The following is a 21,980-nucleotide window of genomic DNA, read 5'->3' as shown; positions in this document are numbered from 1 at the left end:
GGGCCCTCTGGCATCCCAAACCAACTCTTAACCATCGCGCCACTGGGCCGGCCCTCTGTTGCATTTTTAATAGCTGCTTAGTATATGGAAATATAACCGACTTTGGTCTAATAACTAAGACGGTTTCTTAGTAACTTGGGTCTTACCTTTTTTCCTACAGGATTACATCCCAGTAGACCAAGAAGAGCTAAGAGATTATGTCAAAGCGAGGCTGAAAGTCTTCTATGAAGAAGAGCTGGACGTCCCTCTGGTCCTGTTTAATGAAGTATTAGACCACGTGCTCAGGATTGACCGGTGGGCATTTTGTTGTTACAGCCTCACCTCCCGCCTCTGCTGCTCTTGATTTAGGTTCAGGGTTGGGGGTGGTCATGCCAGGCCTCGTGCTTTTCTCCTGACAGACCTCCTGCCACCTCCTCCTCAGCTTTCTCTGCCAAGCGACTCCCCTCTTCTCTTCCTGCTTTCTAAGTCCAGCTTAACTGTTCAAAACTTTCCCGCTAAGAGCTTCCTTCAGCTCCTCCTAGCACTTTATACCTACCATGGTTACAGCCACTCAGCCTCCTGCTAGAATTGGGTCTGTCCGCCTCGTGTCATCTGAGTGTCTGCAGGACAGGCCCATGTCTTACTGCTCTTTGCATCCCCCTTGGCCTGGCAAATAACAATTGCTCATCAAATGTCTGATGTACAAATTGAAGTGAAAATACGTTAGAAATGTTGTAGACTGAGTCCTGAAAAAAGTTCAGGGCATGAGTGTCAAAGAGGACGCGGCATAAAAGCCTTAAAATCTCTCCTTTCTGATCATGTTTCAGAATATTCCGCCAGCCTCAAGGCCACTTGCTTCTGATCGGTGTCAGTGGTGCGGGGAAAACCACCCTGTCACGCTTCGTGGCCTGGATGAACGGTTTAAGCGTGTACCAGATTAAGGTGGGTCTGGCCGTAGCCTCGTAACCCAGGCAAGGATTCGTGGTTAGTGCAGGTGTCCCTGTGCCTGCATGGGCCTGACCCGCCATGTTCCCACAGGTCCACAGGAAATACACAGGAGAGGACTTCGATGAGGATCTGCGGACAGTGCTGAGACGCTCCGGCTGTAAAAATGAAAAGATCGCCTTCATAATGGACGAGTCCAACGTTTTAGATTCTGGATTCCTGGAGCGAATGAATACGCTTCTAGCCAATGGAGAGGTGAGTCAGCGATGTGTTGCATTGTGTCACATGTTACGTGGCATTGGGTGACGAGGACCAGTCAGGCAGAGTGCTGTCTCATTCCTAGGTCCCCGGTCTCTTCGAAGGAGACGAGTACGCCACCCTGATGACCCAGTGTAAAGAGGGCGCCCAGAAGGAGGGCTTGATGCTGGACTCGCACGAGGAGCTGTACAAGTGGTTCACCAGCCAGGTCATCCGCAACCTCCACGTTGTCTTCACCATGAACCCGTCCTCAGAGGGACTCAAGGACCGCGCAGCCACTTCCCCGGCCCTTTTCAACAGGTATGCTGCTCTGCGCTCAGCTCCGGGTCCCAACCGCAGGCTTCCTTCCAGGGGCAGCCCTGCTCCTGGTAGCTGTTCTGAGATGTGGGCATCTTCTTAGGTGTGTGTTGAATTGGTTTGGAGACTGGTCCACAGAAGCACTGTATCAAGTTGGCAAGGAATTCACAAGTAAAATGGACCTGGAGAAGCCAAATTATATCGTGCCCGATTACATGCCAGTTGTGTATGACAAACTGCCGCAGCCACCATCACATCGGGAAGCGATCGTAAACAGCTGTGTGTTTGTTCATCAGACCCTTCACCAGGTGGGTTCTATTTTTTTTTTTTTAGCTGAGCCATCCTGCTACCTGTTGGCAGCTCAGTGGCTGCTCAGCTCGGGCTGGACTCGAACCGCTGTTGCTCAGAGCTCAAACTCTTAAGCGAGCTCTTAACCAACTGAGCCACTCGGCCGGCCCAGGTGGGTTCTATTTTGAGATCAGGAAAAGCCAACAGTAACCATTGTACTAAAGTAAACCTAAACTGACATTAGAAGTAGACCCTGCAGTACTTCGTGTTTGACACTGTGCCATCACCTGCGAGAGACAGGCATCTCTCCTATTTTCTTACCTGTTAATGACACCTCACTCTTCTTGTCACCGGCCCTTTTCCTGCCCCTGTTGATTCTTCCTCTGTAAAGTGCTCTCTGCTTTTCTCTTCTCACTGCTGCCGTGTACCTTGTCCTGTCCTCTCGACCAGGGGTCGGCACCCTTTTCCCATAAATGGCTCAAGCTATGTGGGCAGACAGGCGTCTGGCATGACTGCTGGGTTCTGCCATTGGAACAGAAGCCCCTGCAGCCATGTGTGGGCATGGCTGCCACCACCGTGTCATGCTTGGAAACAGGCCACGGCAGGGTCTGACCTGCTGGCCGCGCATGGCTCCCTGACCCTTGCTCTAGAAAAGTCCAGTCTGCTCCCATCTGAAAAGCTTTGTAAAACCCACTGGGAGCCTGTGGGTGTCCCGTCGGCCTCTCCCATATCCTCCTGGCTTCCTCTGTGGCCTCATCCCCGATGGCCCCGCATCACATCTCCCTTCAGGCAGAGGGGACCAGAGCACTTGGTGACACTGAGCCTGTTCTGCTTCGCCCCTCTCTTGCTGGTATCCATTGAAAGGGAGCAGTAAGTGGAGGGGGCACGACTAACATTTACGTGGTAATTACCAGTTTTTGGAGCCTTTTCCTGTGAAGTACATCTCTGAGGTTGCCATAACCACCTTCCTCATCATAGAGAAATTTGAGGAGAAAGCTTAGAGGTTTATGGGACTTTTGAGATCTAAGACCCCAGTTCTAGTAGCTTGACTCCTGCGGGCAGGGTCCGTGCTGCCATTTCACACTGAGGTCCAGCAGGCAGAACAATTAGAGTTACTTGAGGTAAAATCACAGAGGATGTCCTGAAAATGACAGATTTAACTTCCTTTTCTGGAAGGCTAACGCTCGGCTCGCCAAGCGAGGGGGCAGGACCATGGCCATCACGCCTCGACACTACCTGGACTTCATCAACCATTATGCCAACCTGTTCAACGAGAAGCGCAGCGAGCTGGAGGAGCAGCAGATGCACTTGAATGTGGGGCTCAGGAAGATCAAAGAGACAGTGGATCAGGTACGCCAGCCTCAGCTTCACGTCCTGGGGCGGGCCCAGGGGGGTCCCTCCGTTTCTGTTTGTCTAAAGTGGCTTCTGTTCTTCAGGTGGAAGAGCTGCGTCGTGACTTAAGAATAAAGAGCCAAGAGCTGGAGGTAAAGAACGCGGCGGCCAACGACAAGCTGAAAAAGATGGTGAAGGACCAGCAAGAGGCCGAAAAGAAAAAGGTGCTTCTTCTGTTTCAGGAACTGCAGCCCATGTGGGCTGGGCGTTTTCTGTGTCTGAGGAGAGAGCAGGAAGTGCTGCCTGAGATGGGCTGACAGGGGCCGATGGGAGCAGGGTGAGGGGTGGTGTTCTAGGGTTTACTCGGCAGATTAACCCATGCTTACCCAGGGCTGAGCCATCCTTCCTTTCTAGGTCATGAGCCAAGAAATTCAGGAACAGCTGCACAAGCAGCAGGAAGTAATTGCAGACAAGCAAATGAGCGTCAAAGAAGACCTTGACAAGGTGGAGCCAGCTGTCATCGAGGCCCAGAATGGTACGTACGTCCTGTCGGAGGTCTGCTGCCTAGAAAGGATGCTTTCCCCTTGCAGCTGGCGAGTTCAGGAGAGTAAACATGGCTTTCCCCAGGTCCCGGGCGTGTGCGCCTCCAAAAGCCTCATTGGTGAATATCTAAAGGCTTCTGCTACACACTTAAGACTGTCTTCGTCTCTTAAAGCAGTGGTCCTGTACAGCGAGTCCACTTTGACCAGGGTGAAAAGAGAAAATTGACAAAATAAGCTATATGTTGATACGTTTTTGTGTATTTTTTCTTAATCTGGTGACAATTAAATATTCTGTTTATAAACCCCTGACTTGAGCTTCACCAGGAAATACTGTGAAGTATGCAGTGTTACCATCTTGTAGTCATTTCTGAGAGGGTTCCATCGTGACCAGTGATTACTGATGTAAGGACTGATGACAGTCACTTCTCGTTCCTTTTCTACTCGGCATATGCCTGGGACGTGCTGTAGAAAGAAGTAGGGTACCTGTCACCGTATTTTTGTTGGCAGCTTGCACAATAATTAAGAGCGGCCTGTGCTCCCTTCCTGCCCATTAGTGTTTAACTTGTTTCAAATAACCTAATTAATTATGTGTAGTTTTCATGTTGCACCACAAGATGAATTAAAAGGCACCATCCAAACTATAGATTCAGAGTTGGGTTTACAGGAGAATTTAATTTAGTTCTCACCTGCTGAGTAATTCCTTAAAAAGCGTTTTAATAAAAGTTCAACCTGGAAAGCTGTACGTTTCAGCTTGTGGAAGGCACTGGCCATTGTGTCAGAACTGTTAATTCCACATCTGCACGTAGCCAGTCAGGCAATTTTTAAACTGTGGCAGATCGAAAGCGTCTCTGAATTACGTGAAATGCACAGTTACAATGCTTAACCCAAAGCTGTGTCGTTATTACATTTAAAAACAGTTTTTTAATCTTTCTGGAGGTAAAGGCATGAAGAACTTATAAGACGTTTTCAAAGGTCACATCCTGCTTTTTATGGAATGTCGCAGCTTGGCCTTAGTACAGTAAGAAGGGTCGGCTACTAAACTCTTCCAGGGGGTTTTCAGACAGAAACCCTGCCATTTGCTTAGACCTTCTGAGCAGCTGTCCCTCTCCTAACTGGAGTCAGAGTGCCTGCCATGGCTCGGTCCCCTCTCACCTCCCCACTGTCCTCTTCCCACCCACCCTCTCACGCGTCGCCGCACTCAGCCGTGAAGTCGATAAAGAAGCAGCACCTGGTGGAGGTCCGGTCCATGGCCAACCCCCCTGCGGCCGTGAAGCTGGCGCTCGAGTCCATCTGCCTGCTGCTGGGGGAGAGCACGACCGACTGGAAGCAGATCCGCTCCGTCATCATGAGGGAGAACTTCATCCCCACCATCGTCAACTTCTCCGCGGAGGAGATCAGGTGACTGGCCGGCCGGGGTGTGGAAGGGCTGTCCGGGTGTCAGGCGGTTGTTCCTTTCGTCCCGGCCTTGTTGTTTATCAGATGCCAGGAGGCAGCGTCAGTCACATTCGTTGTACAAATGCCCTTCCAGGCCCTTTGCACCTGGAGTAGTCAGATGACTTCCCCACATTCCTAGCAGTCGTTTCCGATCCCTTAACCCTGCAAGGCGAATCCTTGCTGCGGTCAGAGCAGGGCCACCCGCCTGCTGCCGCAGAGCTGGCCCTAGTCTGTGTCCTGCCTGGGGAGGGGTGAGAGGCTGGAAGGTCGAGTCCTCAGCAGCAGTGTCCACTGTCATCCAGAGCAAGGGTCAGCCTGGCTCATCTCCATAGTCACTGCACTTTCCATTTTGATTTCCTAAAAGCGCCCCTTTACTGTTGCCCTACACATGCTTAGAAATGCACCCCTCTTTTGCAGTGATGCCATAAGGGAGAAGATGAAGAAAAACTACATGTCCAACCCGAGCTACAATTATGAAATTGTGAACCGGGCCTCCCTGGCCTGTGGCCCCATGGTGAAATGGGCGATCGCACAGGTAACGCGCAGGCCAGGGGCTCCCGCGGGCGACGCTGTCTGTCTGGTCCCTGAATAACAGTTACCGTTCGCCTTGCACAGCTCAACTACGCAGACATGTTGAAGCGGGTGGAGCCGCTGCGCAACGAGCTGCAGAAGCTGGAGGACGACGCCAAGGACAACCAGCAGAAGGCCAACGAGGTCGAGCAGATGATCCGGGACCTGGAGGCCAGCATCGCCCGCTACAAGGAGGAGTACGCCGTGCTCATCTCCGAGGCCCAGGCCATCAAGGCGGACCTGGCTGCCGTCGAAGCAAAAGTAAGCGCGCCCTGGGCCTCTGCGGCCCGCGGCTGGCTCCCCAAAGTTCGCATGCTGTGCTCGCTGCCCCATAGGGTGAAGCCGGGTTCCACATTAGCATGTGCCGCACGTACCATGGCCTTCACAGCCAGTTAGCTCCGTGACATCCAAGCGGGTCCTGATGACACTGCCTTGCGTACGTGTAGAGAGGGACCAATGGGGCAGCCTAAGGCCAGTGAGGTCCCCGCCCCCACGCCAGCTCTGAACCTGCTTGTTTTCTGGCCTTGATTTCTTAAGTGGCATCACTGAGGGCTCCTTGTCAGGGTCTCCATCACCACCTCCATCGCTCATGCCCTCACTCCTTGTCAAACCTCAGAAAACTCGAACCCCTGCCACCAGCGCCCCGCCCTGCAGGCCAGCCCTCACCGGCTGTTCCTCCCACCTCTTCCTTCTTCCTGCCCATCTCTGCTCACACACAAGGCTGACACTTAATCTCCGCACTGTCTTGCGCGGACTACATTCTAAGTGTCGTCATCAGCTATGGATGACCTGGGCCCCATCTCCAGGACTGTGAACAGCCTGAGTGGGTTTCTGTTTCCAGCCCGCCCCAAACCCTGCTCCCAATGTGGAGGGACACATTTGCACTTCTCTGTGTAAATCCTGTTGGGTCTTCCTTGTAGGTAAACCGGAGCACTGCTCTTCTGAAGAGTTTGTCTGCTGAACGCGAGCGATGGGAAAAAACAAGTGAAACTTTCAAAAACCAGATGTCTACCATCGCTGGGGACTGTCTCTTGTCAGCGGCGTTTATTGCCTACGCGGGTTATTTTGACCAGCAGATGCGTCAAAATTTGTTTACCACCTGGTCCCATCACTTACAGCAGGCCAATATCCAGGTAACGATCTGCAGGGAGCTGAGGAAGGGGAGGCGGGTGTGAGCCACACGGTGCTAGGGAAACTTGGCCTAACCAGACACCGGGACAGGACGGCCAACCCCCCACTCTCTCAGTTCCGCACAGACATTGCGAGGACGGAGTACCTTTCCAACGCCGACGAGCGTCTTCGCTGGCAGGCCAGCTCCCTACCTGCAGACGACCTGTGCACTGAAAATGCGATCATGCTGAAACGCTTCAACAGGTATGGAGGGAGGTTAGATAGAAGTTTCTATGGGCAGCAATCCCAGTTTCATTTTTATTCAAAACACACCTTAGAAGAGAGGAACAGAAATCGGGAGTGGGCGTGCAGTGCTGACACTGTTCGCGCGGTCTCCTGGTGAGGCGTGCGGGATTCCTGTTATTACTCCATCTGACGGGATTGTTCTGCAGTGAATGTTCTTGGTGTAACCGTTTGAAATTGTCAGGGTTGTATGTCAGGTTGGACAGTAAGACAGACTCACTCTCTCACATTAGAACTGAAAATATTCAGCTCGAAAGAGTTCAAGGGGACATTGCTGCCTGTTTCTCAGTTTAAGGGGCCAGAGTAAGAAATGGATGTGAGCTGACCAACACTGCCGGTCAAGGGGAGTCCTCAGGGCTGAGCCTGTGAAGGTCACCCTGCTCTGTGGCGGCTCTGACACCCAGGCACCCTGGGGGTTTTCTCCTTTTTTTTTTTTTTTTTCAAAACAAAATGGACCCCAGATTTCTTTTGAACCTCACCTAAATGTATTGGAGCTTTTGAGCTCTTGCTGTATGCCACTGTTCCAGTGACACAGAGAAGATGAAGCACTCGCTGGTGGTGTCTGATTTTTATGAGCAAACCCTCAGGTCCCATGAGCAGCTCAGCATCCCATCAGATGGTGCTGGTGAGACTGTCACTCCACCAGTAGTCTGCAGGGCTGGCTCGTCTCAGTGGAAAATGTGCACACTTCTGTTGAGTCCATAGCCCGGCACACACGTTGAATGACAGATCTGAGAAGGTTCCTGAGGATGGAGTGTGTACTCGCAGAAGACAGGGAGTGCCTCAGGCGCCCCTCATTATGGGCCAGTTAACACGAGTGTGCATCCCCACAGTGGGAGGCCGGGAGGCCTTACAGACCGGGCCGTTCGCACAGAGCCTGTGTGCACAGGGCACTCCAGCAGCGAGAGTGAGGAGAGCAGGTGCCGAGCGGGGTGGGGTGTGCCCCTTTGGACACGTGTCTGTAAGCCCCTAAACCTCCACTCGGACAGACCAGAAACAGGACCAAAGGATGGGGCTGGTTCTCACCATATGCCCACGTGCGTGCGTGTGTGTGTGTGTGTGTGTGTGTGTGTGATGTTTTAAAACTTTTTAATTGGCTGTGTGACTCTGAACACTTCAGCCTGTCCGTGCCTCATTTCCTCATTTGTAAAAATGGGTGTGAACAGCCCTATTTTATTAGGTTATTGTGAGGATGAAATGAAGTGTCTGTACTTTGCCAGAAGCCCTGGCAGTTTGAACTCTGTAACTGTCAGGTCCCAGTGCTGCTGTAGCATCGACGGTGGTTGCTGTCTGGAAGGGCAGTCAGTGATGCACAGAACAGTAATTCTAACCTAGTGCGCTCAGCCTCTGGAGACAAGCACAGGCAGGCCACTGAGCGAGGGGGCCCCATGCGTGTTCCAGAGAGAGGTAACTGCAGCCTGCGACCTAGTTACTCCTCATCACAGACGTTCTTCAGAAAGGTGACTGTAGCAGTAAGCATCTCAGTCCGACAGCCTCTGCTGGGAAGTGTGAAGGCACACCTGAGTGGGGGCGGCCCCTGCCCGCCCGGGGCCCTGCCCACCGCGTTCTCTTGCTTCCGCGGCTTCTTCATTAGCTCTCCCGCCTCCCCTTAGGTACCCGCTGATCATTGACCCCTCGGGACAGGCCACAGAGTTCATCATGAATGAGTACAAGGACCGGAAGATCACGCGGACCAGCTTCCTGGACGACGCCTTCAGGAAGAACTTGGAGAGTGCCCTGCGGTTTGGTAACCCCCTCCTGGTGCAGGTGTGTACCACCTGCATCCTTCCGAGAGGGAATTCTTTCGGGCCGTTTCTGGACTTTTTCAAACACGGTTGATGTGAAATCTGAATTACATAATACAAAGCAGTAGTTCAACTTTGGAAGACTTCATGTGATACCAAAGCAAGGATAAAGCTTTGAGATTGCTCTGTAAAAAATAAATCCAACAAAAGCAGCGTTGGCACTTAAAATTCCACTTAGTCTAAACCATCATCTACTGGCACTTTGTGCAGTGATGGATGGACACATTTAGTCTGTGCTGTCGGGATGGGAGCCACACTGAGTACAGCATGTGACTAGGGTGAACAAGGAACGGAACTGAAAACGTGGCCGGTGCAGGTCTGAACGCTGGGTGCTGCAGGGAAGGTGTGTCGGGAGTCGGAAGCCAGTGTCTGTACACTGGACACTGCAAAAACCTAACCATCATCTTACCTGTGACTGCAGGATGTGGAAAGCTACGATCCAGTTCTGAACCCAGTACTGAACCGTGAGGTCCGGAGAACAGGGGGGAGAGTGCTGATTACCCTCGGTGACCAGGATATAGACCTGTCGCCATCATTTGTCATCTTCCTGTCCACCCGCGATCCAACAGTAAGCAACGAGGCACTGCATGTGTGACAATGTGGCGGTGTTGGGTGTTGCAGCTGCAGTAACAAAGCAGACTGTCCTTTTACCCCTCCTGGCAGGTTGAGTTCCCGCCAGATCTGTGCTCCCGGGTCACCTTTGTCAACTTCACGGTCACTCGTAGCAGCTTACAAAGCCAATGTCTAAATGAAGTACTGAAAGCGGAAAGACCTGATGTGGACGAAAAACGCTCCGATCTTCTTAAACTTCAAGGTACATTTCTGGATCTGTGGCTTGTAGGTTCTGGGTGCGGTCAGGAGGCTGAACTTTTAAGGGACTGGATGTTCCCGTGTATGTCAGGCTGTTCAGACAGCTTTCCTTTTGAGAGAAGGTAAGTCCTACAGCCGACTCTGGATGTTTTGATCCCTTAAGGGGAGTTTCAGCTGCGTTTACGGCAGCTAGAGAAATCTCTGCTACAAGCTCTGAACGAGGTGAAAGGGCGCATTTTGGATGACGACACGATCATAACGACTCTGGAGAACCTCAAGAGGGAGGCGGCCGAGGTGACGAGAAAGGTCGAGGAAACGGACATCGTGATGCAGGAAGTGGAGACCGTGTCCCAGCAGTACCTGCCACTGTCCACTGCCTGCAGCAGTATCTACTTCACCATGGAGTCTCTGAAACAGGTGACCGTGCGGGTGGCCCAGGCGGGCGAAGGCTCCTGGCACTGAGCTGTGGGGAGCTCATGGCCGCCACCCTCCACCTCCTTTCAGATACACTTCCTGTACCAGTACTCTCTGCAGTTCTTCCTGGACATCTATCACAATGTCTTGTATGAGAACTCGAACCTGAAGGGCCTCACAGACCACACACAGCGCCTGTCCATCATAACGAAGGACCTCTTCCAGGTACGGAGCCAGCGCTCGCCGGTCCCGGGGAGGGCCATGCGGGGCCAGTTCCTCAGGAGCTGCAGTGTTTCCGGCTTGTCCCCAGGTGGCGTTTAACCGGGTGGCCAGAGGCATGCTGCACCAGGACCACATCACCTTCGCCATGCTGCTGGCGAGAATCAAGCTGAAGGGCATCATTGGGTAAGGCTGGCCGCCCTGCCCCCCTCCACCCTAGACGGCAGCGCTCTCTGGGCTTCCCGCAATCATTTCGTGTTAGCATAACTTGTGGTTTTCCTTCAAGTCATTATGCGCGTTCAGTGTCAGTGGAAATGAGTGTAAGAGCCCTAGCTCGCCCGCTGCCCCTCCACAGGGAGCCCACGTACGATGCCGAGTTCCAGCACTTCCTGAGAGGGAAGGAGATCGTGCTGAGTGCCGGCTCGACGCCCGAGATCCGGGGCCTGACTGTGGAGCAGGCTGAAGCGGTTGTGAGGCTGAGCTGTCTCCCTGCCTTCAAGGATCTGATTGCAAAGGTTCAGGCCGACGAGGTGGGTGTTCTTCTGCACGTTCCTTTCCCCAGGAACTTGGCAACGAGGAATTACATGTCGTATGAAACCCAGAACCTCTGTGTGTGCATGCGTGTCGAACATCTACTAGTTCCGCCCTCTGTGCCCACAAAGATGGGCTCAGCCCGTGGTGACGCGCCCACTGTTGTCTCCACAGCAATTTGGCATCTGGCTGGACAGCAGCTCCCCAGAGCAGACGGTGCCGTACCTCTGGAATGAAGAAGCCCCTGCAAGTAAGCCCCCGGCCCCCCCTCGTGTTGCCATTCTGGACCCACGTGTCAAGTGGGGTCCGCTGCTGGAAGAAGGGGCGCTGCCAAAAACTAATCGCTCCCTGCGAGAAGTTTCTCTGTGTGAAAACTTGCGGAGTTGGCTAGAAGCGGGAGAGCAGAGCATTCCTAATTCCCATCCCGACTCACGCTTAAACTAGACCAAAAGAGGAAAGCGAGGAAGGCCCTGGCCAGCCCTTGAGCATTAGCCTTGGCCCCGGGTGCGCCCCCAGAGGAGGGAGAGGCACATGAGCCCCGCCTGGCTGCCGGCGGACAGTGATGGCTGCTGACTGATGTTCCTGAGAGCTCAGGTGTCCTGCCTGCAGGAACCATAAAATCAGTAACTGCCACTGTTCCCACAGAGAGAGAAGCAGTAGGTGTTGTCATAGGTTTGTCCAGAGGGTTCATGAGGACACAGGAGGTGGTGGCGGTTCTCCCGGGGGCAGAGAGGACCAGAGGCAGTGTCCTTTGAGCTGCATCTCGGACACGAGTGTTTGCTGAACAGAGGCTCGTAGCAAGAACAGTCCAGGCAGAGGGACAGCTCACAGTCTGTGCTGTCACCAGCCCCCAACCCTTGGCGTGACCTCGTTTCAGCACCCATTGGGCAAGCCGTCCACCGCCTGCTCCTGATTCAGGCCTTCCGCCCCGACCGCCTGCTGGCCATGGCCCACGTGTTCGTGTCCACTAACCTGGGGGAGTCCTTCATGTCCATCATGGAGCAGCCGCTCGACCTGACCCACATCGTGGGCACCGAGGTGGGCTTCGTCCCTGCAGCCTGGCGCGGCCTCAGCTCGCCTCGCCGATCCTCACGGGTACATGCTGTCTGCCGGACGCTCGGACCGAACCCGACCTCTCCCTCTGCAGGTGAAGCCAAACACTCCCGTGCTGATGTGCTCGGTGCCCGGGTATGATGCCAGCGGACACGTGGAGGACCTCGCGGCCGAGCAGAACACGCAGATCACTTCGATCGCAATCGGTAAGGTGGCTGATCTCTCTTGGGCTGCGGCCCCCAGAACTCACCCAGGCCCTGAGGTCTGCGCCTGCCGTGCTGACTCTGAGTTTTCTGGCACCAGGCTCGGCAGAAGGCTTCAACCAAGCTGATAAGGCGATAAACACAGCCGTGAAGTCGGGCAGGTAGGCCTGTGTGTCTGTTCGGAAAGCCGTGGCCCCGAGAGCTCTGATGGGAGCCTGAGGCACCTTGGCTCTTACTCTGCTGCAGGTGGGTGATGCTGAAAAACGTCCACCTGGCCCCGGGGTGGCTGATGCAGCTGGAGAAGAAGCTGCACTCGCTGCAGCCACACGCGTGCTTCCGACTCTTCCTCACCATGGAGATCAACCCCAAGGTGGGCCGGCGCGGGGCGCCGCTCTCGGTGCTGCCGGGGCTCTTGGTGTTCGAATGGGGGTGCGTGCATGTATCATGCGTGCACATGTGCTGAAGCGCCCGGCAGGCTGAGCGGTGACAGGCGCTGTCTTCTCAGGTGCCCGTGAATTTGCTGCGCGCCGGCCGCATCTTCGTGTTCGAGCCGCCCCCGGGGGTCAAGGCCAACATGCTGAGGACGTTCAGCAGCATCCCTGTGTCGCGGATCTGCAAGGTCAGGCCGCGTGCTGTGTCTCCCCAAAGGCATCCCGCCCCTGAATCCAGACACGGGCCCTGCGCTGCCCAGAACCACTAGCGCGGCTAGTTGTATGGGTAATTTCATTGAACTGCAGGCCAGTTTCCTTCTGGTGAACAGGTGTTTGGTGGCAGGGGCGTGACAGGCTCCCGGGTGAGCAGACACGCCCACAGTAAAGCTCTAGCCTGAACCCAGGTGTGTATCCTAGACTAGAGGCCTCAGAACCCCCCGTTCCCGAGCATGGGCCACCCCAAAGCCGAGGCTGCAGGGCAGGGGGAGGGGGACCCTTGAACAACACCTCGCCTCGTTAGGGGTGCTGACCTCCATGCAGTCAAAAATCTGTGGGTAACTTTTGACTCTCCCAAAACTTCAGCCATCCCTCAGTATTCACAGGGATTGGCTCTAGGAGGCCGTGTGGACACCAAACTCCATGGACGCTCAAGTCCCCCCATAAAATTGCGTAGATCGATGCCCATAGTCGAATGCCTGATCAGCGGGTGCAAAACCTGGGGACACAGGGCCAACTAAAATCCCTGTGTCAGTAGGCCGGCACAGTTCAAACCATGTTGTTCAGGGGCCAGCGGTACTTTGTGCTATAATGCACCTTTTCTGACCCTTTTAGAAAAAAGTCTGTATAATTTTCTGTTGGCTGAATAATGTATCTCAGCAGTGCTCCTGATCACATTTAACATTTGTATTAATTTGCTCGTGCCAAGCCCTGAAGTGCGGGGTGGTTCATGTTAGACATGGGAGCTCTTTTTATTTTATTTTTTTTTTAGCTGAGCCATCCTGCCACCTTACGGCAGCTCTGCGGCAGCTCAGCTCGGGCCGGGCATCGAACCACTGTTGCTTAGAGCTCAAATTCTTGAGCGAGCTCTTTACCAACTGAGCCGCTCAGTTGGCCCGCAGGAGCTCTTTTTAAAGCGATGGTTCTCAGGGAGGATCCACTCTGTTTTCTCAGAAGAAGGACGCTGCTTTCTGCTGATTCTGTCCTTGATAACTTTCTTCCTCCAGTCTCCCAACGAGCGTGCTCGGTTGTACTTCCTGCTGGCTTGGTTCCACGCCATTATCCAAGAACGCTTACGATACGCTCCCTTGGGGTGGTCAAAGAAGTATGAATTCGGGGAGTCTGATCTGCGGTCGGCCTGCGACACCGTGGACACGTGGCTGGATGACACAGCAAAGGCAAGTGTGGGCTGTGCCTCGTCAGGTGGGCGGGAGGCACACGTGAACGAGGTGGCACGAGGCCGTGTGCCGATTTACACGGGTGGGGAAGCACCTCTGAGAGGGGGGTTTGCGGGCAGAGGCTGTGGGCGGAGCCAGGCTGTGCCGGCCCCTGACTCGCACTTACCTGCATGTCCCCCCACCCAGGGGAGGCAGAACATCTCTCCGGATAAGATTCCATGGTCCGCACTAAAGACCCTGATGGCTCAGTCCATCTATGGCGGGCGAGTGGACAATGAGTTTGACCAGCGTCTGCTCAACACTTTCCTGGAGCGGCTGTTCACGACGAAGAGTTTCGATAGTGAATTTAAGCTGGCCTGCAAGGTCGACGGGCACAAAGACATTCAAATGCCAGATGGCATCAGGTACGAGCCTGCCTCCCGTACCACCACGGACGGCCCACCGGGCAGCCTCCGGCGTCGTGCAGGACAGCATTTCCAAATGTGCTCTTTTACAGGCGAGAGGAGTTTGTGCAGTGGGTGGAGCTGCTCCCCGACACCCAGACACCATCCTGGCTGGGCCTGCCCAACAACGCCGAGAGGGTGCTTCTCACCACGCAGGGTGAGTACCCTCAGACCCCCAACCTCCCCTCCTGGTACCAGCTGCTCCTCACACATGTACTCTGGGAGGCGAGGAAACTCACCAGCGCCACCTGCTGTGTTTGCTGCAGCACAGGCTCGGTTCTGGGCTAAAGGCCTGACATTCATGTAAACGAGGTCTGGAAATTGCTTTATAGGTTTTCATCTTACGTTCAGAAATAGTTTCATTTTTCTTCTAAGGGTGCAGAGTGCCTGGTGTTAAGAATAGCAGTTGTGTCCCTGTGAATGCCCCCTCAGAACTATAGTGACTATGATCTGAGCCTCTGTCAACGCCAGCACTCTGCTGGGACGTCACACCCAGGCCCACCTTAGAGCGGCATTGCAGCCTGGGGCTGACAGGTTGCCAAGGTCACTGGCCCACGCGGAGGCCCTGAGGTCTGAGCTCACACCTTTGCCGTCCGGCCTCCAGGTGGCCACACGGCTCAGGGACGGGGACAGGGTGAGGGCAGCCACACCAAAGCCCGAACAGGCAGGGACAGGCATTTGAGGGGGAGCAGGTGGTAAGGCCCCCAATGCACAGGCAGCCACCCGTGGTTCATATGGTCCTGGCCAGAAGTAGCCATGAGTCCCCAGCGCAGATGGCCCCGAACCTGGGCCCGGACGCCCTGAGCCCCTCCGTCCCTCGGGCTGCTCCGCAGAAGCCTCGCTCCGGTCTGTGCATCTCAGGCTGCTGGTCCAGGCCCCACAGTCGGGACTTGGTCTGGTGGCACTTGTTCTCTAACTGCTGCCTGTCTGGCCAGGCCGTGTCCTCTGTCCACTTGGTACATTGTGGGTCCGTGCGTGCTGTGGCCTTTCCACTTAAGTCTTCCTTTGGTCTCCTGCCCATCCCTCCCCTCCCCCACTGACTGCTGGTGCAACTGCGGCCCAGGCGTGGACGTGATCAGCAAGATGCTGAAGATGCAGGTGCTGGAGGACGAGGACGACTTGGCGTACGCGGAGACCGAGAAGAAGGCGCGGGTGGACTCCACGTCGGACGGGCGGCCCGCCTGGATGAGGACGTTGCACACCACCGCCTCCAACTGGCTGCACCTCATCCCCCAGGCGCTGAGCCATCTCAAACGGACGGTGGACAACATCAAGGTGGCTGGGCTACCCCAGTGTCCATGGGCCCTAGATGATCTTAGCAATATGGACGGGTGGGTGAGCTGTGCAGAGTCCCAGCGCAGGGGCTCCCCTGAGCCCAGGCAGAGGGCTGGCCCTCATCAAAGTGACCAGAAACGCCGCCCTACAAGGTGGTCCTTCTTCCGCGGGCCGGCTCAGTGGCTTTCCAGACCCTGCAGTTATTGCGGATGCTGCCGGCCAGCTTCCTGCGAGGTCTGGTCCCGGGCCGGGCTCAGGTGCAGCTGTGGGAACCCGGATGGGCTGGGACCCCTGGGGCTCCTGGAGGTCGGGTGACTCTGACTGGCTGCAGCAGGGCCTCTTCTAAACTGTCCCCTCCACGGGCTTCTGTCCGCACAACAGGACCCTCTGTTCAGGTTCTTCGAGAGAGAAGTGAAGATGGGAGCGAAATTACTGCAGGACGTCCGCCAGGACCTGGCTGACGTCGTGCAAGTGTGTGAAGGGAAGAAGAAGCAGACCAACTACCTGCGCACGCTCATAAACGAGCTGGTGAAAGGTACGCGGTGAGGCTGCGTGCCGGGTGTGCATGCGGGTCCTCAGCGCTGACATGCCCCAGGCCGCACGGTCCCGCTGCAGTCGTCCCTCCAGCGGCAGCCGGGGCCCTCCCTGGGGCGCAGGCTCAGAAATGCCGGAAGAGCTGCTTTTCCTTTTACTAAAATCTTTATGCAACTGCTGCAGTTTTTAGGGGCGGGGCAGGGCAGAGCCGTGTGATGGGAGTGGGTAGCTGTGGTGGCACTGGGGCGAGTATGGTCAGCCACACTGGACTGAGTGTGGAGCAGACGTGAGAGGGGTCGGCCAGCCTGCGCCGGGGGCTGTCTCTGACGCCGGCCGGGACCTCCTTCCCGCCCACAGGGATCCTGCCTCGGAGCTGGTCACACTACACGGTGCCTGCCGGCATGACCGTCATCCAGTGGGTGTCTGACTTCAGCGAGAGGATCAAACAGCTGCAGAACATCTCACAGGCGGCTGCGTCGGGCGGCGCCAAAGAGCTAAAGGTGGTGGCAGCAGTGCCTGAGAAGCCCGGTGGCGGTTGGCAGCTGCCCTGGGTTTGGGGGCAGCAGCTGGGGCGCCAGGCAGAGGCCCGGGTCTGACCTGGGAGAGCAGGTGGGGCTCGCCCCTGACTGGCTGCTTCTTCCCACAGAACATCCACGTGTGTCTGGGCGGCCTGTTTGTGCCCGAGGCGTACATCACCGCCACCCGGCAGTATGTGGCCCAGGCCAACAGCTGGTCCCTGGAGGAGCTGTGCCTGGAGGTCAATGTCACCACCTCGCAGAGTGCCATCCTCGACGCCTGCAGCTTTGGAGTCACTGGTGAGTTGGACTGTGCAGATCCAGGCCCACTGTCCGCTTCTGTCCCACGGCCCCGCCTGCACCCGGCCGGCACCCCCGCTCAGGTTACCCTGCCAGTCCTTGGACAGGGCGCCCACCTGGAGGTGTTTAAGGGGCATGGATGGCGGGAGCAGAGCTGAGCCCCGAGGCCGGCGGGTTCGCGGGGCTGTTCCTACTCCGATGGTGTGACTTCCTCCCCCCAGGGCTGAAGCTGCAGGGGGCCACGTGCAGCAACAACAAGCTCTCCCTCTCCAATGCCATCTCCACCGTCCTCCCACTGACGCAGCTGCGCTGGGTCAAGCAGACAAACGCCGAGAAAAAGGCCAGTGTGGTAAGGGGCACCCCTGTCCTGTGGGCAGGGAGACGCTGTGGGCACCGCCTCAGTCATCTCTCCTTCCTACCCCCAAGTTCCGCCCGTAACTATAAACGGGCATCTCTTGGGAGAAAGCGCGTTGCCCTCTGCCACAAAGCCCTGTACCCCTCCGCCCCTCTCAGTCAGGCGGGTGGCTCACGTCCCTGATCAGCCATCAGCCTCTGCCTTTCCTCCTAGGTGACCTTACCCGTCTACCTGAACTTCACCCGTGCAGACCTCATCTTCACGGTGGACTTTGAAATCGCCACCAAGGAAGACCCTCGCAGCTTCTACGAGCGTGGCGTCGCAGTCCTCTGCACAGAGTGAAACTAAACTTTTCTAGCTCCCCCTTTCTGTAATGATAATATGCAATATTTAACATTTATTCATTATTAAAACGTTTGGAAGCTCTGGACTTGTCGAAGGAAAGTCGTTGGTTCGAGGTTGGAGGAACGTGAAGGAGGCCTGACAGCTGGGACTGGCGGAACGTGGAGGGACCGCGCACGTGTTTGGAAGGGCGATAGCATGGCTTGTTTTATGAAATAAAACACTAAGCATGACCCGGCTCCCGCCTTTTGTCTCCGCACTGGTCCTGCGAGCTCGCCACTGGCGAAGAAGGAAGAACCTGGGCCCCCTCAGGGACATGGGAACGGCCAGAAAAGGGCCTGGCCCGTCCTGGGTCAAGTCGACCCTGTAGCATGTGCGCCCCGGCCTGCAGCCCTCGTGGTGGGACCTGGCGCTGTTCCTGTGTCCCAGATGTGCTGACGCCCTGGTCCGGCTCTGCCGCCCATCCCGTCGCCCTGGTACCTTCATTCCTGCCGAGCCTGGGGTGGCGCCAAGTAGAGACCAGTAGTTCCTGTAGAACCTGAGGGGCGTGGGGTCCCTGGGAAAACAGGCCTTGGCTGTTCGGGGCCTGTGAGAGCTCCAACGGTTGACCGGTGACCAGCTCAGGCCTCAGGCCCCGTGCTGAAACCTGTCCATGCTGCTGCTGGGCCAGCCGTGCCCCACCCGCCCTGTGTGACCCGTGTTTGGCCACCAGCCAAGTGATGTTCTGAGTCCTGGCTGGACGGTCAAGCTCTGCTCCCCAGCCCCCGAGGGATTCTGTGAGATGCCAGGCTCCAAACGTCCCCAGGCCTGAGCTAGACTCAGCCCGCTCCTCACCCACTTCTGGAATGTTCCACCAGGGGTCCCTCGGTGGCTTGGTTGCAGTCCAAAGCTGCATTCCATTGAACATTGGGGCTCATTTTAAATGTTTTTCTCTGAAGCAATAAATAAGGATTCTTAGCATTTCTACAGTGGGCATGCAGTCTCACCTGAGAAGAGCTGGGACCGGGCCCTGGCGATGACAAAGAGCCCACAGAAAGGCCACCATGGGCAAGGGTGCCGGAGCACAAAGTCAGAGGGAAGACAGGGCAGCTCCCAGCCCCAAGGGCGACGAGCAGAAGCAGCCCTGCTCCCGGCCCCCCGGCCACCACCGAGACACTCGGCCACTGGGGGACTGGGGCAGATCACCGCAGGTCCAGGATTGGGGTTACCCCATCCAGCGCTGCCATGTGGACCCCACAAGGAATGCCCAAGGCCTACCTAACGCCCCGGGGGGCAACGCCCAGGTCTGGGCCTCCTTGAGCCGCACCCCACCCCACCCACAGCTCAGTCCATGGGCCTGAGGGGGACCCCCACCTCTGGGACCCCCACTTGCCCTGCAGTTGGAGGGTCAGGCTGGACAGTGGCCACAGCCCTGCTTGTCCTCACCGGCAGAGCTGGCAGAAGGGACGAGCAGTCGCCCAAGGGGCCAGCTCCACCAGCCATGTCACCGCCACCCCCACCCACCAGGAGGGACGAGTGGCTACGGTCATTGGGTGCAGCCCCTTTTATTGGCACTGGGACAGCGGCCACAGAGGAGGGGGGCCCAGCCGCCCAGCGCTAACACCAACTCCAGAATGTCGCTCGGTTCATACCTGTTGGGAAGTGAAAAACTCTGAAATTGGGAAAAGCACAAAAGCCACCCATGACACCCATTTTTTAGATATTACCACGTCAAGACCACGATCCTGCCCACAGACCGAGCCAAAACCAACTGCTCAGAAAATCCCTGCTTCGTCAGCAGCGTGACGAGTGGGGAGGGGACAGCACTGTTTTCCACGTCCATCTCCCCGTTCCTCTCTGCTGTCGGCATCCTGTCCTAACCACTCACCTGGGTCTAAGCCGCACGCTGCCTCTTTCTCTTATTCTTTTCAGGCTCTGCGAGTAAAAGTTCCAGTTTCCTCTTAGACAGTGAGAGCTTGGGCCCCTTGTCCCTCTCACTCCCAAGTCTGGGTGGTGGCCGTGACGCTCTGGCTCTGCCCTGTGTGCGTCTGCCAGTCTCGGGGGGCTCCATGGCAGGGAGGGGTGCTCCCCGGTCCTCCTCCATCATTCTCAGGCCTTCTGGAGACCCAGACAGCCGGGCTGCGGACGCGCGTGCCTTAGGGCTGCCGGCCCCTGCCTTAGGGCTGCCGGCCCCTGCGGGCTGCATGTCCACGGGCTGCATGTCCACATCGGTGGCCTCCAGGGAGGAGGGGGCCCTGCCGGCAGCTTTCCTGACGAGGGCTCGGGCTCGTGAGAGCGGGTCAAATGAGTGAACTGGACTCCGGGACCTCGGCATGTGCAAAGGCAAGTTACCGGTCACATGACCCAGAGAAGAGTTGGTGACGCTGTGGGCAGAACGGCCAGGGGTATCTTCCCAATCACCGTAAGGATCTAAAAACTGGTGACAGAATTGTTGGAGCCGGTTAAAAATTCCCAGCAGTGGGGTCCAGCACAACGCACCCCCTATCTGCACAGGTTATTTCTCTCATCACTGATGTGGGCAAATTTTGCACCATCTGCCTTGCAAATAAATCTTTAAAAATGCATTTGACAAATAGCCCACGGCGCCCAAAACGCTTGAGGGTCCAGCAGCGCTGGGGGGCCCAGCCCGGACCCTGTCATTTAAGGGCCCCATCCCAGCACTGGGCGCAGACCCAGCCGGCTCAACCCACACCACCCGGCCCACCACAGGGGCTCTGAGCCCATTTCCTCCCAATGTCCGCGTCAAGGCGTCCTGTCCCTGGTGAAGGACCAACTCGGCCCTGTCCTGCTCCCTGACCAAGGCCCAGACTGGGGGTGCGAGTGGGGTGGGGTGGGTAACCGTTTCACACTGCAAATAAACCAGCAGGGTCAGTTCTTACAAACGAAGAGGTACCAGGCTGGGACATTATTCACCGGGTTTGAGTCAGAGTGACTTACCAGCACGCACACCTGCTCTTCAAGGCCACCTGGTGTCTTAAAACACCACGAGACCAGGTAGTAACCACACCTCAACTGATTACTGAGATTGATTTCAGTTTTGATTAAGATGAATTTTGAAATTGACTAATTGCAAACCGATGGTCTTGTCAATCCTCCAGGCAAACTACTTTCAGTCTTTTTTTTTTTTTTAATTTGAAAGAGGAAAAACAATTTAAATATCAAAGTGAAGTTTTCCCCAAAATACGGTAACACTACTGTGCAGAGAAGAGTCCACACATCAGGCCCGAAACAGTTCTCCTTAGAAAGCTCTGCTGACAAGACTGGCCCTTGGCTGGCCCCAGGGGACTTGGGTTTTGGGAGGGTTCCCACCGTTTCCTACATAAGAGTGGCTCCTGGCTCATTCTGTAACTTACCTCTCTCCAGATCCCTTCAACGAAGTCCATGTGGTTCTTTTTGTGATAGACCTGAGGGAAAAAGACTTGAATAATCCTTTTTATTGAGGAAGACAGCAGTTTAGTGTTCAAAAGCAAGACAGCAAGGGTGCCCACTGCCCATGCCAGCGGTCTCCGCCACACCGGACACTCAAAGGACAGTGGCCCTGGCGGGGTGGGCGACAAGGAGAAGCTTCTCCCAGGAGCCTGAGCAGAGACAGAGGACCCCTTAGAGGTTTGGTTTGAGGGACTAAAATGCAAACCTGGGCGGCTGCAAACAGGGAAAGGAGAACCAGGAATGCGACGAGGAGACAGGCTCGGCAGCTGGGTCAGCCCCATCACATTGGGAAGAAGCCAAAATGCCCCAACGATCCTGCACACCACCCTGGCACTCCTTCTGGACCCAAAGCTGGACGATCATGGAGGACACTGGACCATCCACCCCAACCCCTTCCTTTCCTGAGGCAGAAGCAGGCCCAGAATGTGGCCGGGCCTTGCTCAGGGTCCCTCGGGAGGACCCAGGGCTGGCATCGGATATTCTAGAACCCTCCCCACTAAACCCAGGCTGCGGGAAAAGCAACTCTTCTGTTTCTTCTTAATCAAAAGAAAGACTCCCGAAGGACAGGAATTTGAACACCTCTAATTTGGGGGGAGAGAGAAAGACCTGTAAGGATGATACCAGGAACCACGATCACCAAGAAGGTCCCAGCCCAGGGCAGGGGTTTCTGGTCTCGGGCACACAGGGTCTCCCCCAACCCCCCTTAAGAGGGAGAGAGCTATGCGCAGGAGAGCACCTGGAAGCCATGGAGTGCACCCGCCTGCCTCTTCTGGAAGCGGGTCCTGGTGCGGATCGCACTGAACGCTGCCCTGATGCAGCTGGGTCGGCCGTGCCTCAGCCCAGCCATGGCTCCGGCCCCTTACGAACTT

The 21,980-nt window shown here is 56.0% G+C and overlaps 2 protein-coding genes across 3 annotated transcripts in view; one reads left to right on the top strand and one right to left on the bottom strand.

Annotated features, from left to right (window-relative positions):
* DYNC1H1 (dynein cytoplasmic 1 heavy chain 1) overlaps nucleotides 1-17,915 on the top strand; it is a 71,464-nt gene extending 53,549 nt beyond the window's left edge. Inside the window, exons 44-78 of the mRNA XM_019639264.1 lie at nucleotides 161-294; nucleotides 807-921; nucleotides 1,018-1,179; nucleotides 1,268-1,482; nucleotides 1,583-1,787; nucleotides 2,944-3,117; nucleotides 3,204-3,323; nucleotides 3,514-3,634; nucleotides 4,844-5,039; nucleotides 5,493-5,610; nucleotides 5,691-5,906; nucleotides 6,566-6,778; nucleotides 6,892-7,019; nucleotides 8,672-8,825; nucleotides 9,285-9,431; nucleotides 9,527-9,677; nucleotides 9,837-10,090; nucleotides 10,178-10,312; nucleotides 10,398-10,492; nucleotides 10,662-10,836; nucleotides 11,012-11,087; nucleotides 11,715-11,875; nucleotides 11,985-12,096; nucleotides 12,194-12,254; nucleotides 12,340-12,463; nucleotides 12,599-12,712; nucleotides 13,748-13,918; nucleotides 14,105-14,322; nucleotides 14,415-14,518; nucleotides 15,425-15,636; nucleotides 16,018-16,171; nucleotides 16,528-16,670; nucleotides 16,817-16,985; nucleotides 17,207-17,334; nucleotides 17,554-17,915. Of these exons, the coding sequence (XP_019494809.1) occupies nucleotides 161-294; nucleotides 807-921; nucleotides 1,018-1,179; nucleotides 1,268-1,482; nucleotides 1,583-1,787; nucleotides 2,944-3,117; nucleotides 3,204-3,323; nucleotides 3,514-3,634; nucleotides 4,844-5,039; nucleotides 5,493-5,610; nucleotides 5,691-5,906; nucleotides 6,566-6,778; nucleotides 6,892-7,019; nucleotides 8,672-8,825; nucleotides 9,285-9,431; nucleotides 9,527-9,677; nucleotides 9,837-10,090; nucleotides 10,178-10,312; nucleotides 10,398-10,492; nucleotides 10,662-10,836; nucleotides 11,012-11,087; nucleotides 11,715-11,875; nucleotides 11,985-12,096; nucleotides 12,194-12,254; nucleotides 12,340-12,463; nucleotides 12,599-12,712; nucleotides 13,748-13,918; nucleotides 14,105-14,322; nucleotides 14,415-14,518; nucleotides 15,425-15,636; nucleotides 16,018-16,171; nucleotides 16,528-16,670; nucleotides 16,817-16,985; nucleotides 17,207-17,334; nucleotides 17,554-17,682 (5,304 nt within the window). The 3' untranslated portion in view covers nucleotides 17,683-17,915. The remainder of the gene's footprint in view (nucleotides 1-160; nucleotides 295-806; nucleotides 922-1,017; nucleotides 1,180-1,267; nucleotides 1,483-1,582; nucleotides 1,788-2,943; nucleotides 3,118-3,203; nucleotides 3,324-3,513; nucleotides 3,635-4,843; nucleotides 5,040-5,492; nucleotides 5,611-5,690; nucleotides 5,907-6,565; nucleotides 6,779-6,891; nucleotides 7,020-8,671; nucleotides 8,826-9,284; nucleotides 9,432-9,526; nucleotides 9,678-9,836; nucleotides 10,091-10,177; nucleotides 10,313-10,397; nucleotides 10,493-10,661; nucleotides 10,837-11,011; nucleotides 11,088-11,714; nucleotides 11,876-11,984; nucleotides 12,097-12,193; nucleotides 12,255-12,339; nucleotides 12,464-12,598; nucleotides 12,713-13,747; nucleotides 13,919-14,104; nucleotides 14,323-14,414; nucleotides 14,519-15,424; nucleotides 15,637-16,017; nucleotides 16,172-16,527; nucleotides 16,671-16,816; nucleotides 16,986-17,206; nucleotides 17,335-17,553) is intronic.
* Nucleotides 17,916-19,269: 1,354 nt separating this feature from the next.
* LOC109381037 (uncharacterized) lies at nucleotides 19,270-21,980 on the bottom strand. Of its 2 annotated transcripts, XM_019639250.1 has the most exons (3): nucleotides 21,848-21,980; nucleotides 21,036-21,086; nucleotides 19,270-20,098 (listed from the first exon to the last, which is right to left on the bottom strand). In XM_019639250.1, exons 1-3 carry the CDS (start codon nucleotides 21,956-21,958, stop codon nucleotides 19,556-19,558), a joined length of 705 nt encoding a protein of 234 aa, XP_019494795.1. In that variant the 5' UTR covers nucleotides 21,959-21,980; the 3' UTR covers nucleotides 19,270-19,555. The 2 variants fall into 2 exon arrangements, with proteins under 2 accessions (XP_019494795.1, XP_019494794.1); XM_019639249.1 differs by lacking the exon at nucleotides 21,848-21,980 and having other exon boundaries at nucleotides 21,036-21,398.

Source organism: Hipposideros armiger, unplaced genomic scaffold, assembly GCF_001890085.2.
Source record: "Hipposideros armiger isolate ML-2016 unplaced genomic scaffold, ASM189008v1 scaffold_43, whole genome shotgun sequence".
NCBI lineage: Eukaryota > Metazoa > Chordata > Mammalia > Chiroptera > Hipposideridae > Hipposideros > Hipposideros armiger.
The sequence above is the reverse complement of the archived record's forward strand: the minus strand, read 5'-3'. Positions and strand labels throughout refer to the sequence as shown.

Excerpts from the sequence above, each read along its gene's own strand:
- LOC109381037 (XM_019639249.1), bottom strand. The coding sequence starts at position 21,392 with ATGGGGCTGACCCAGCTGCCGAGCCTGTCTCCTCGTCGCATTCCTGGT. Across the intron at positions 20,099-21,035 it reads TTGAAGGGATCTGGAGAGAG|TTTTTAGATCCTTACGGTGA; the intron begins GTAAGTTACAGA and ends TTCTGTCACCAG.